The 14,392-nt window shown below is 34.8% G+C and overlaps 2 protein-coding genes across 2 annotated transcripts in view; one reads left to right on the top strand and one right to left on the bottom strand.

Annotated features, from left to right (window-relative positions):
- The window catches only part of LOC137400833 (poly(A) polymerase type 3-like), a 62,229-nt gene that overhangs the window by 25,313 nt on the left and 22,524 nt on the right, over nucleotides 1-14,392 (top strand). The gene's annotated exons all lie outside the window — the stretch shown is intronic.
- On the bottom strand, nucleotides 4,339-5,803 carry LOC137401036 (uncharacterized). Its single transcript, XM_068087379.1, has 3 exons — nucleotides 5,676-5,803; nucleotides 5,359-5,433; nucleotides 4,339-4,923 (listed from the first exon to the last, which is right to left on the bottom strand). The coding sequence occupies exons 1-3, from the start codon at nucleotides 5,763-5,765 to the stop codon at nucleotides 4,696-4,698; spliced, it is 393 nt and encodes a 130-aa protein (XP_067943480.1). The 5' UTR covers nucleotides 5,766-5,803; the 3' UTR covers nucleotides 4,339-4,695.

The raw sequence follows: 14,392 nt of genomic DNA on the forward strand, positions 1-14,392 counted from the left end.
ACGTAAGCCAACGGTTACCAGCGCCCAAAGCGCTCGCTAGGATGAGAACAGGCTTGATTACGCCCGCTACATGGATTATAAGGCAACCGCTTTCTTTGACTCCCAAGCAGAAAATTGCCTAAAAATAGAGAAAGAAAATTTGTTGATTGTTTGTTGTATTACTAACTCTTTTTCTATATTAACTAAGGCATTACAAAAATGTTGCCAAATTTTTATGTCTTATATTTACTTGTAAATAGCATTTGTTCTTGTAAAAATTTGCTGCCTTTTTGACCTAGAAATTTCAACTGTCTGTATCCACCAATGATATGCTGTGTTTGGATCTGTTAGCTTATATAAACAGTTGCTTGTGCATTTGAAGAGCAGAGTGGATTTGGCTAGCTTGGTGTGACACACTACAACATTGTAATAAAATTATTCAAGTACAGCACATCTTCTTTATATCTTAGACAGCTTGGCTTAATAGTGGCGCTGGTATATACATAGTCTGTTATCGGCTATAGTATATAGAGTCTGTATTATCGGCTCTTGTTGGAGTTGTGCTGGTATATACATAGTCTGCTTTCGGCTATAGTATATAGAGTCTGTATTATCGGCTCTTGTTGGAGTTGCGCTCGTATATATACAGTCTGCTATCGGCTGTACTATATAGAGTCTGTATTATCGGCTCTTTTCTGGATGTGCGCTGGTATATACATAGTCTGTTATCGGCTATAGTATATAGAGTCTGTATTATCGGCTCTTGTTGGAGTTGCGCTGGTATATACATAGTCTGCTTTCGGCTATAGTATATAGAGTCTGTATTATCGGCTCTTGTTGGAGTTGCGCTCGTATATATACAGTCTGCTATCGGCTGTACTATATAGAGTCTGTATTATCGACTCTTTTCTGGATGTGCGCTGGTATATACATAGTCTGTTATCGGCTATAGTATATAGAGTCTGTATTATCGGCTCTTGTTGGAGTTGCGCTGGTATATACATAGTCTGCTTTCGGCTATAGTATATAGAGTCTGTATTATCGGCTCTTGTTGGGGTTGCGCTCGTATATATACAGTCTGCTATCGGCTGTACTATATAGAGTCTGTATTATCGGCTCTTTTCTGGATGTGCGCTGGTATATACATAGTCTGTTATCGGCTATAGTATATAGAGTCAGATTTACCGGCTCTTGTTAGAGGTTGCGTTGTAATATCCACAGTCTGCTATCGCCTGTGTGATAGCGAGTCTGTAGCAACGGCTTTTACGCTGGTAGTGCCAGTAATATAGTTAAACTGACGGGGGCTAAGCTACCACATTCAAGCCCCAGCTCCTACTAGGCCTGGTTCGGGGGTTGCCCTGATTTTACTTCAGGAGTATCTCACATCCATAGATCAGAAGGAGGTTGCTATCTAATTAGCTCATATTCAAAATAATCATAGGCCTATGCAGTATAATGTGCTCCGAAAGTACAACTATGGCCAACTATAGAGTATGTCAAAGTTTAGCAAACAATCACGGGAAGGATTAAGCAAATAAATGACATGAATAGAATATATCGTATCTATACAGACTAATATTTGCTAAATAGGATCACAACAATCATATTAAGAATAGAGTTGTTTAGCTTATACAGCAAAGCAGAGAGAAATAGTTCTCATTTTCTGTCGGGCACACTGATCCCAAGTATTATGTGCAAGTCGCTTAAAAGCAAGTCTGACTGTAGTTCTAATATTTGGATGTAAAGCTTTGTTGTAAATCTCTCAGTTTAATGATCTGTTCCCAGACTCTTAGCCCTTTGAACCCTGGCCGTTTGCGTCAATGCGTGTCAGTAACCCTGGGCAATGTCCAACGATCCGAAGTTTTAAACTTTTATTAAATATATCTAAACGCGCTCAAAATACAATGATATTTGGTAAAACACTAGTAAAAAAAGACGGACAATCCGCAGCAAACGTCATCAAACAGAAAAACAGTCCTTTACCATTATTCGGGCTCTAACTATAAAAGTTCGTACGATTTAAAAAACTCGTAAAAACATTTACAGTAGCACCATTGAGCACATGTTCATTATAACTTCATTACCTGAAATATACTGGAAAATTATAGTTAGTGTCATAAAATTGAAATTCTTGATTTGCATCACAATAATTTATGACCTACCAACAAACGAGTCGTATCGATCTTTTCGCGATATCGTCCTAATAAAATTTGTTATTAAAAGGAAGTACCTAGTTGAAAATATTTGAAAACTGTTACAAATGGAAGTGAAAACTCTGTTCTAACATCCTGTGCAAGAATTAATTTGATTGGTTTACGCTGTTACTTAGAAACAGCTTTTGTAAACAAAGCCAAGTGAATCCCTGATTTCCAGCTGTTAGGGATTCTGACACACCCTACGCAATGCCCGAAAACCGGCTGTTAAGGTTTCAAGGATTAGGAGAACTTCTAGCCTGATTTCCTTGGTATGGCCGTAATAATTGTGGAGACCCACTGCTCCCAGACTCGATAGCAGTTTATTATACCACTATGCAAATCCATATTTCGCAGATTAGGGTGATCTTATTAATCTGATATGTTCATCCATCTCATCCTGGTTCAGGATGAGATAGGGAACTTGGAAAATGATTGGTTAAAAAGTCTGTCTCTCTGCTCTAACTGATTGTTCGCTTATAATTTTCTCTTCGTTTGTGCCTCAACAAATAATCGTAAGTACAACTACTTGTTGACTGCTTAGTTAACGACTAAATATTACTATAATACCACCATTTTTTGATAATTACTAAATGTAACAGAAGAGATGCAAAAATACAAAATATCAAGAAGGTAAAGAAATAAAAAGATAAAGAGATAAAAAAAGGTAAAGAAAATATAACAATGAAGAAATTGGCAGAATGATATTTTTCCAGATGACCCTGGAAAGGGCTGAGCTGGATTGAGAGCTAGAACATTTACCAGTCTTTTTTTCTCCTTTTATGCAAGGATACAGAAGATGTGCAGAACTCGTTGTATTTGTAAAAAGTAATACTAAACGGTATGGTAAAAGTGGGTGGCGGCTGTCACCAAGGAAAAAATAAAAAGTGATAGGACAGAGAGTAGAAGAAAAGCAAAAGGCCAGAAAAGGAACGTACAGGAACTGTACTTACTAACAAGCAAAGAGGGACTTCCAAGATATAAATAATGAACACAAGAAGTTAACTGGAACACACCCTGATAAAAAGCCTCTAATTCGCCTAATTTATTAATCCTATAAAAAATCTATAACCCGAAGAGGGGCATCTACTACAATATGTCATAAAAATAAAGTCTACACTCTTTTCTATCAATTTTATTTTATTCTTTCTGACATTGGTTTTTAACCACCACCATTCCAGAAGGTTGTTCACAAAGTCACTTGCTTAATCCAAATTAATAATATAAACAATATAACTAACTGTAATCTGTTACAAGACTAGAAAACAACTTTTTAAGCCTCTTATATTATTTTACTCCACTCTTTGTATATGAAAACAGCAGGTAATATGAAAAGAACACGAAGCTGTATCAATAGATAAGGATATACTGGGGAATGTGTTACAGTATACATAAGAACTTGTACTCTAGGCTTATTTACTCAGATTTTGATGTACAATAAAAAGTCTAAAAATATATTGTGTGTTTAATTTCTATAATAGATAAAAGTAAAATAATACATTAATACACTATGCAAAATTTAAAATGCAAAATACCGTTAGTATTTTGTAATAATTAAATATCTGTTGACTAGATTTGGGGTACTGACCATTACTAATAAGGAGAGTTTCCGAGAGTAGTATGTAGAGAGCAGATCTACACAAAAAAGTGACGGATCCAGCGGGGGGATAGAAAAAGGGGGTTGCGAATTAAATTGGCTAGGGGTGTAGATTGAATTGCGTGGAGTTGAATGAGATGTTAGGGTTTGGGGGGGAAATTGTGGTGTAGAGTAGGGGGTTGAATTCGAGGGGGTATGGATCCGCTCCTGGCGTAATCGGCGGATTATCTGTGGATGAGTCATCCGATTAGTGGGGGTATGAGTCATCCGATTAAACGTGGATTATCGCGGGATTAGTCGGGAGAATCGTTGCGGATTAGTCGGCCGAATCGTCGCGGATTATCGGTGGATTAGTGGGGGTGAATATCTGGGACATCGAGGGCTGGTTGGTTTTCCGGAGTGAATCTCGCGGATTATCGAGGAGAGCGAGAGATTACCGGATGAGTGAGGGGGTTAATATCTGGGACACCGAGGGGTTGATTTTCTGGAGATTGTTATATATTTGAAACATTGAATATATATGAGAAAGTGTTTATGTACAAAGTTATTTTTTTGAAGATTTGATGTTTTTGTAATGTTGAAGCTCTTGAATGGTTAAGAATTTTAAGGATTTTATTTTCGGTTTTTTTTTTGTATATATGTAAGATTGAAATTTGTTGGAGAAATTAATATGTTGAATGAAAGATCAGTTTTATTACAAAATTATTCACTTTAAAAGATATATTTATATGTATTATTCATTATTTCCATCATCATTTCGTTTCAATAAAAATAAAATAGTTTATGTTTAACTTGAAATATATGAAAATGTTCAAGTAGATAGGTCACAATAAAGATAATATAGTATAAATGAAACATTGAATATATATATAAGAAAATGTTCATGTACAATCTTTAAAACGAAGTTTGTATCGAGTTGTTCATCAATCACTCATCGTCATCGGAAATAGCTATGATAGCAGGATCCTTTTTGCATTGTGCCGAACTCTCGTAAAATCTGCTTGCTTCTTCATGTCCCATGACTACTACATCCTTCCGGGCCGTTTTAGGGGTTGATGGGGAGCTCGGTGGCGGCGGGTTGGCGGACGGTTTGCGAGAGCGTTGGCGTTCGTACGTCTTCTCTTTCTTTGCCGTTCCCGAATGAGAATGACGTGTCTGCAATGGAATTATACGTTATTTTTAGAACTCGAATATATATTGAGTGGTAGTATGATATAGGAGATGAGCTACGGAAGGGATGGTATATAAAGTCAGTTGGAGCTCGATAATCTCGATAGGGTTTACAGACTGATTAGATAATTCGGTTAAAGTAAGAACCTCTTATTATTCACTTCGATTGTAAACTTCATAAATTCTGAAATTATCCACCACTGTTATGGATCCACCACTTTTTAAAAGAAAATATTATGTTATTGGAGCTTCCGAGGACTCAACTTCACGTACTATGAAATTCAACAATATTTCTGAAAGATTATCCCAATAGGACATACAGACAGACTATGACAAAATAGGACTTATAGTAAAACTAAAACATTCAGACAAATTAGTTCATTCAGTTGAACTAAGGAAATAAATACATGTAATACTTACTGAAGAAGCAAATTCTTCCATCCTTTTCTGAGTATGTTTAGGGATATATCCATTTTGCTGGTGAGATATGGGAATCTACAATAGCATTGATTACAGTCAGACTACAATATACATTCAAACCAACTCATTCAATTAACTCCGAAGAACCAAATTCATCTGTTTTAATCTGAGTAGGGATATAACATACACTTTGCTAAGATATTGGAGTTTGCAATTGCAATGAATACAATCAGCCTAGAACACATAGTTACTACTCAGAAGAGAAGATTCATTGTAACATTCCTACATAACATCTAGATTGAATTTGTAGTACTTACTGTAAACCGTAATCTTTCGTTGAGATCTTGATAGAACTTTTCACGTAAGAGAAATCGACAAGCTTTTCGCTTCCGGTCGCTTATTTCCATTCCATGAGAGCAGTAACCCCATCGCTTCACACATTTATCTGCACATTGTAATTGTTCTTGAAATATCCTTTTTCTGTTGTCTCTGGTACTCATTGTGAAGTTATGAACTGAATTGAAAAGGCATATTCGCTCGAAGGTTTTATAACAAGTAGAAGTGTTGTCGTGGTTCATTAATTTTGTGACCTAATGATATATATAAACAGATTTCGCGAAATTCACTTTCGCGAAATTCAATTTCGCGAAAGTTGACTATATAATATATATAATGTGTAATTTTTGCGAAATTCACTTTCGCGAAATTCAATTTCGCGAAAGTTGACTATATAATATATAATGTGTAATTTCGCGAAATTCACTTTCGCGAAATTCAATTTCGCGAAAGTTGACTATATAATATATATAATGTGTAATTTCGCGAAATTGAATTTCGCGAAATTCACTTTCGCGAAATTCAATTTCGCGAAAGTTGACTATATAATGTGTAATTTCGCGAAATTGAATTTCGCGAAATTCACTTTCGCGAAATTCAATTTAGCGAAAGTTGACTATATAATATATATAATGTGTAATTTCGCGAAATCCAATTTCGCGAAATTCACTTTCGCGAAATTCAATTTCGCGAAAGTTGACTATATAATGTGTAATTTCGCGAAATTGAATTTCGCGAAATTGAATTTCACGAAATTCACTTTCGCGAAATTCAATTTAGCGAAAGTTGACTATATAATATATATAATGTGTAATTTCGCGAAATCCAATTTCGCGAAATTCACTTTCGCGAAATTCAATTTCGCGAAAGTTGACTATATAATATATATATAATGTGTAATTTCGCGAAATCCAATTTCGCGAAAGTTGACTATATAATGTGTAATTTCGCGAAATTGAATTTCGCGAAATTGAATTTCACGAAATTCACTTTCGCGAAATTCAATTTAGCGAAAGTTGACTATATAATATATATAATGTGTAATTTCGCGAAATCCAATTTCGCGAAATTCACTTTCGCGAAATTCAATTTCGCGAAAGTTGACTATATAATATATATATAATGTGTAATTTCGCGAAATCCAATTTCGCGAAATTCACTTTCGCGAAATTCAATTTCGCGAAAGTTGACTATATAATGTGTAATTTCGCGAAATTGAATTTCGCGAAATTCACTTTCGCGAAATTCAATTTAGCGAAAGTTGACTATATAATATATATAATGTGTAATTTCGCGAAATCCAATTTCGCGAAATTCACTTTCGCGAAATTCAATTTCGCGAAAGTTGACTATATAATGTGTAATTTCGCGAAATTGAATTTCACGAAATTGAATTTCACGAAATTCACTTTCGCGAAATTCAATTTAGCGAAAGTTGACTATATAATATATATAATGTGTAATTTCGCGAAATCCAATTTCGCGAAATTCACTTTCGCGAAATTCAATTTCGCGAAAGTTGACTATATAATATATATATAATGTGTAATTTCGCGAAATCCAATTTCGCGAAATTCACTTTCGCGAAATTCAATTTCGCGAAAGTTGACTATATAATGTGTAATTTCGCGAAATTGAATTTCGCGAAATTGAATTTCACGAAATTCACTTTCGCGAAATTCAATTTAGCGAAAGTTGACTATATAATATATATAATGTGTAATTTCGCGAAATCCAATTTCGCGAAATTCACTTTCGCGAAATTCAATTTCGCGAAAGTTGACTATATAATATATATATAATGTGTAATTTCGCAAAATCCAATTTCGCGAAATTCACTTTCGCGAAATTCAATTTCGCGAAAGTTGACTATATAATATATATAATGTGTAATTTCGCGAAATTCACTTTTGCGAAATTCAATTTCGCGAAAATCTGTTTACTATTTTCGCTTCATTGATTCTGTTGGATACGCCACTATTCTTCAATACCCTGTATAAGAAGCTTGCTCAGTGTAATTTTCCTTTTCATCACTTAGTCCTGCTCCTGATGCCTACTTATATACAGATTGAGATTTTGGGGCAATCGAGCGTTGATACCATAAGGCTTGTATGCTTCAGCTAGAATTCTGTTAGCCGGCTACTCGCGATTAAGTTCGTTGAGTGTCGCTGTGTTCAGGCTGTCGTGTGGACAAGCGCCTTGGCTTTCGACCTGACTGTTTTCCTAGGCTTGCCTATGGAATTCTCCTGTTTGGTTTGGCTTAACCATTCCATAACAGTCTCTTGCCCAGTAAATAGAGGGATGAGCAAAAAAAAGAAGGCCCAATGGACAGATGGAGGAATTGTACTAAGGTAGGTATAGGTAAGTATTCGTTTTGAAGAGAATATAAAGAAAATGAATATATGTATTGTTTTGAATAAATGTAGTATGTATCATTTATTCTCTCAAAGATTGATGAATGATAACAGGGTTCTCTTTACCAAAAGTATTTTGTCATGATTTTATCGAAAGATTGTGTGTTATATATCACTTCACAGTCTTTTCCATATTTTGAAGATATCAGTTAGAATGTGATGCGAGTAGATTCTGGTGTTATTTGGATTAGTTGGGGGAATATTTGAATGAGTGAATTTTTTTTGTAATTGTTCGAAATATTAAATTCGTTTGTCGTTCAGCTTTTGTCATTGGTTACATCATATAGATAGCAACTGAGAAGTTTTTCAAATTTTGGATTCCATTTTAAGATTCATCTCTTCTTGATGAACAGGAAAATTACATCAACCCAATGAGATAGATAGGGTAGAGGCGATACGTACATTCTCTGTTATTAACTAATGACGACTCGAGCAGTCCACCGTATTGTTGTAGTCAAAACGTAAACAAAAGCACGTGCTCTACCATTGTTGATGTATAGGATGCAGCTAATGATTGGATCAGCAAGCGTACGCACCTACTTCTGTTTACGTAATGGCTTTGCCTTTACAACCATAACTGAACTCTCGTCCTACCTCAAGTCACGTGATGTCGCCTATAGTCTGTCTATCTTATTGCGCAAACCTACCTTCATTTTATGAATGGTGAATCATAATCTGTAACTTCGACTTATAACCGAATAGAGCATTTGCAAGATCTCGAACACCACTTTAAGATATACTTATTTCAGAATTTTATCAATTGGATTTGTTATCAGCTCTGACTCATTTAGTCTCCCAAGTAGTTCAGTGTCAGTGCATGGAACTAGCAAGTCTACTAGTTTAATCTAATTAAAGGATCTATGGGTGCTTTAGTACTTCATGGAATAATTCTCAATATACTGATTACTCATGATGATCTCTCACAGTGCATGGAACTAGCAAGTCTACTAGTTTAATCTGATTAAAGGATCCATGGGTGCTTTACCACTTCATGGAATAACTTTCAATATACTGATTACTCATGATGATCTCTCACAGTGCATGGAACTAGCAAGTCTACTAGTTTAATTCAATTAAAGGATCCATGGGTGCTTTACCACTTCATGGAATAATTCTCAATATACTGATTACTCTTGATGATCTCTCACAGTGCATGGAACTAGCAAGTCTACTAGTTTAATCCAATTAAAGGATCTATGGTGTTTTACCACTTCATGGAATAATTCTCAATATAATGGTTACTCATGATGATCTCTCACAGTGCATGGAACTAGCAAGTCTACTAGTTTAATCTAATTAAAGGATCTATGGGTGCTTTACCACTTCATGGAATAGTTCTCAATATACTGATTACTCATGATGATCTCTCACGGTGCATGGAACTAGCAAGTCTACTAGTTAAATCTAATTAATAAATTCATGGGTTCTTTACCATTTCATGGAATAGTTCTCAATATACTGATTACTCATGATGATCTCTCACAGTGCATGGAACTAGCAAGTCTACTAGTTTAATTCAATTAAAGGATCCATGGGTGCTTTACCACTTCATGGAATAACTTTCAATATACTGATTACTCATGATGATCTCTCACAGTGCATGGAACTAGCAAGTCTACTAGTTTAATCTAATTAAAGGATCTATGTGTGCTTTACCACTTCATGGAATAATTATCAATATACTGATTACTCATGATGATCCCTCACAGTGCATGGAACTAGCAAGTCTACTAGTTTAATCTAATTAAAGGATCTATGGGTCCTTACCACTTCATGGAATAATTCTCAATATACTGATTACTCATGATGATCTCTCACAGTGCATGGTACTAGCAAGTCTACTAGTTTAATTTAATTAAAGGATCCATGGATGCTTTACCGCTTCATGGAATAATTCTCAATATACTGATTACTCATGATGATCTCTCACAGTGCATGGAACTAGCAAGTCTACTAGTTTAATCTAATTAAAGGATCCTTGGGTGCTTTACCACTTCATGGAATAATTCTCAATATAATGATTACTCATGATGTTCTCTCACGGTGCATGGAGCTAGCGAGTCTACTAGTTTAATCTAATTAAAAGATCCATGGGTGCTTTACCACTTCATGGAATAGTTCTCAATATACTGATTACTCATGATGATCTCTCACGGTGCATGGAACTAGCAAGTCTACTAGTTTAATCTAATTAAAGGATCTATGGGTGCTTTACCACTTCATGGAATAATTCTCAATTTTAAAGTGAATAATTTTGTAATAAAACTGATTTTTCATTCAACATATTAATTTCTCCAACAAATTTCAATCTTACATATAGACAAAAAAAACCGAAAATAAAATCCTTAAAATTCTTAACCATTCAAGAGCTTCAACATTACAAAAACATCAAATCTTCAAAAAAATAACTTTGTACATAAACACTTCCTCATATATATTCAATGTTTCAAATATATAACAATCTCCAGAAAATCAACCCCTCGGTGTCCCAGATATTAACCCCCTCACTCATCCGGTAATCTCTCGCTCTCCTCGATAATCCGCGAGATCCACTCCGGAAAACCAACCAGCCCTCGATGTCCCAGATATTCACCCCCACTAATCCACCGATAATCCGCGACGATTCGGCCGACTAATCCGCAACGATTCCCCCGACTAATCCCGCGATAATCCACGTTTAATCGGATGACTCATACCCCCACTAATCGGATGACTCATCCACAGATAATCCGCCGATTACGCCAGGAGCGGATCCATACCCCCTCGAATTCAACCCCCTACTCTACACCACAATTTCCCCCCAAACCCCAACATCTCATTCAACTCCACGCAATTCAATCTACACCCCTAGCCAATTTAATTCGCAACCCCCTTTTTCTATCCCCCCCGCTGGATCCGTCACTTTTTTGTGTAGATCTGCTCTCTACATACTACTTCCGAGATACTTAAACTTGGAAAATGGTCAATCAAAAACAAAAGTAAGCCTGTGTAGGTCTTTTGACACAGAGTATCTATTGCTAAATTAAAAATACAAGCTGGCCATTGATGAAAGATGTTTGTGACAAAGTGAAGTCGCTGAATGGGGACAAAGTCAGTGCAGCATTTTGGACATTTTACAATATTATAGAGAGTCTCGTGCATCTAAGCTCTCTACAATGACAATTGTGTTCCAAATTATATATATATATATATATATATATATATATATATATATATATATATATATATATATATATATATATATATATATACATATATATATATATCACTCGAAATATATGACTTTTAAAATGGCTTTATACATTTTCCTAGGCTCTCAAACTGCTAGTTTGTAAGTAAATGTTTCGTATTTCAGTTTGACATCATACAGAAAGTGCTTCAGAGAAACAAAACTCTTCTTGCTCAAAGTTTTGTAAAGCACTTTTCAAAAAAATTCAATTTTGTATACTAAATTGTAAAGCCTTATGCACAATATAGAAAAAATATTGTACACAATATTGAGAGTAAGTCTCTTGTTCTTCTTTTTTCAGAGGCTTGTAGTTGAAGTTTATCAAAAGCTTTTCTATCTGAGAATGTGTTATATTTTTATTCTAAAATTGTTTTAATTTTACTATGAAGTCATTAAGAATAACTGTTTCATGCCTTCTTGAAAGTGTAAATGGCAAGAGAAAGCAATGAACCCTTAGACATATAGCTGAGTCAAGGGGATAACTACTAGTTAGAAATTTTTAAAAATAGTTACAGTTTGTCTATAGCATGCAATTAAAGTCAGAAGTTATAAGTCAGTGTTTCCAGAACCCTAGGTGTATTGATTTAGACTTTTCTCATCCATCTTTGCATATGAACCATTATCATGCTATAATAAGCAACAGGAATCTATTGTGAATATCTTACAAAAAGGACCCAAAATAACTCATGCTTTATTCGCAATATGAGACAATGTGGTATCAAAACTGAAACTGCCATGAGCAGTAAAAATAATAATTTACTGAAACCATTTTTTGGAGTATTGTGTATTAGTTGGGAAAATCGAGGGTGTGTTTACTTGTGGTACTGAACCCTTGGTATAAAACATTTTATCATGATATTATTGCAACTGTCTAATCCCTATCGTAGAAGTTATTTATTTGATTTAGTTGTCTGTAAACAAGGTGGAAGGTTCTACTCTCACCCATTGTTGACACAAAAATCTTGACACAGTAATTGTATGCATTGAATCTGCTAGTTATACTTGGAGTGAATTATGAAAAAGTTGGACAAATAACTGCGATGGCCAAACGTCAACAAACATTGCTAATTAATTCCAGTGTTTGCCATGTCACAAGCATCATATGATGGAACAAATATTATTATAAGAAAACAATCAAAACACTACATTTCAACTGATTTATTCAATTTTGCTTTAAAATAATTTTTGAAGCTTCTGAATGAATAATTGTACATGAATTTTATTAATGAACAAGACATAACGTATCTCATTTACACTGTTTTGCAGGATTACCGTGTTCCATGTTGGAGTTGTCTGCCCTAAAAGTCAACACCGTCATATTACATTGTTAGTAAATACCCAATTAACCATACTAATTGTTGTTATTGTAGACAGGATTATAGGTGAAGAATGTCTCAAGTGTCGACTGAACCACCAAAGTAAGCTAACTTTAATTCTTATTCTTCTATTGCCTCTTCTTATGTCATGTCATCTGCAATGTCATAGTTGAATGCTGATGTGCATTAGTGAAATATTCTGACAATGCTGGGCAGGTACCCAGGACTCACCCCTCCTCTTTCAACAGACCAGCCTACTGCAGAAGAAAAAGCTTTCAGTAAGGCTCTAGAAGATTGCATGATAAGCAATTTTGATGTGTTTGAGACTGAAGCTGAGATCAACCACAGGTATGTCCAGAAGTGTACTCAGTACACTATCTCATTCATTTTTATGTTTGATGGATTACCTGGTGATGTTGGATATAGTGATATAATGATATAGTGATATATATAATGATGTGATAGAGATCATTGTGGAATTGATTTAGATATTATAGTTGGGTGCTGATATAACAATTGTTTTTATTGTTATTGTTTTTTATTTTATTTATTGATTTTTTGTTTTTCAAAGCGTCAAAATAGCTATGGATATTTGTGTTAACCAACACTATTTGTTGTAATCGTTTTCGTCAATCACTAAACATAAAATAGGTTTCAGGCTTAGGAAAGATAAAAATCAGCCTGTCTGCTATTTTAACGCGAGTGTATTGTTGAGAATCTTGACTCAATTCTAACATTTACATGCTTCCTCCCTTGGATTTCAAATGATCTTTTAAATTTTAGACATATGCCTCAAAATAGTTCCAAATAAATGGTCAATTACACTGTTCAGATGTTGAGTTATTGACAGAAACAAAGAATAATTTTTTGCTCGCAATTATTTTGATAGCTTTAAAAAAGGGTATGTGAGCAGCGGTTGCGATGAGTCGCTGCTTGAATAATATCAAGAGTTACCAGAGCAGTGTGAGTTTGTCACTACTGCTGTGGCTACTGGCGCTACAGCTGTAGCTACTAGTATGTAAGTTTTACCCACTGCCACAAAAATGAATAAAATTTTATCAAATTTCTCCCTTGTACCAGTTGTGTTTATTATTAATGTCATCATATGTAGTTTTGGTTTACCTGCAGTCGTTCATTAACTCTGTCACATCTTTCCTTACAATTATGATCTATTTCTTTAAGATATTGTAGATATTTCATGAGATGAAAGGATTGCAAGGTGGACTTGAATAGCCACCAATTCCCATGTGTCAAATCGTTAATATCGTGATGTTGTCAACGCTAGAAAAAGTCATTAGCTCTAAAATAATGTTTATATGTCGAGTGTTCAGATAGCACTCACACCTACACAACATAAGCATAGTACGCTGATTAGGAGTTGCCTCATCATCTTTGATAACAAGGCTTGAGACACAGATATAAGATCTGACAGTGCCCTAAATTGGTTGCTTAGAGGCAGTTCAAAATGCTTCTTGGCAATTGATAGAAATAATATAACAGACTATAATATATGTATTGAGGTATATTAATAATTTGAGAGTTGTTTTCACTACACAACTCTAATGTCCAGATAGTTATAATGTATAAGTGTTAACTAATTTGAAGTTTATGTCATTATTCTGTCATTATAGAATCAATGTGATCGCAAAGGTCAACAATTTGGCCAAAGAGTGGATTAAAGAAGAGAGTTTGCATAAGGTAGGAAGTCAACCATAGAATTATTCCTTCACTGGAGATAT

The sequence above is a fragment of the Watersipora subatra genome, chromosome 7 (genome assembly GCF_963576615.1).
Source record: "Watersipora subatra chromosome 7, tzWatSuba1.1, whole genome shotgun sequence".
Lineage (NCBI taxonomy): Eukaryota > Metazoa > Bryozoa > Gymnolaemata > Cheilostomatida > Watersiporidae > Watersipora > Watersipora subatra.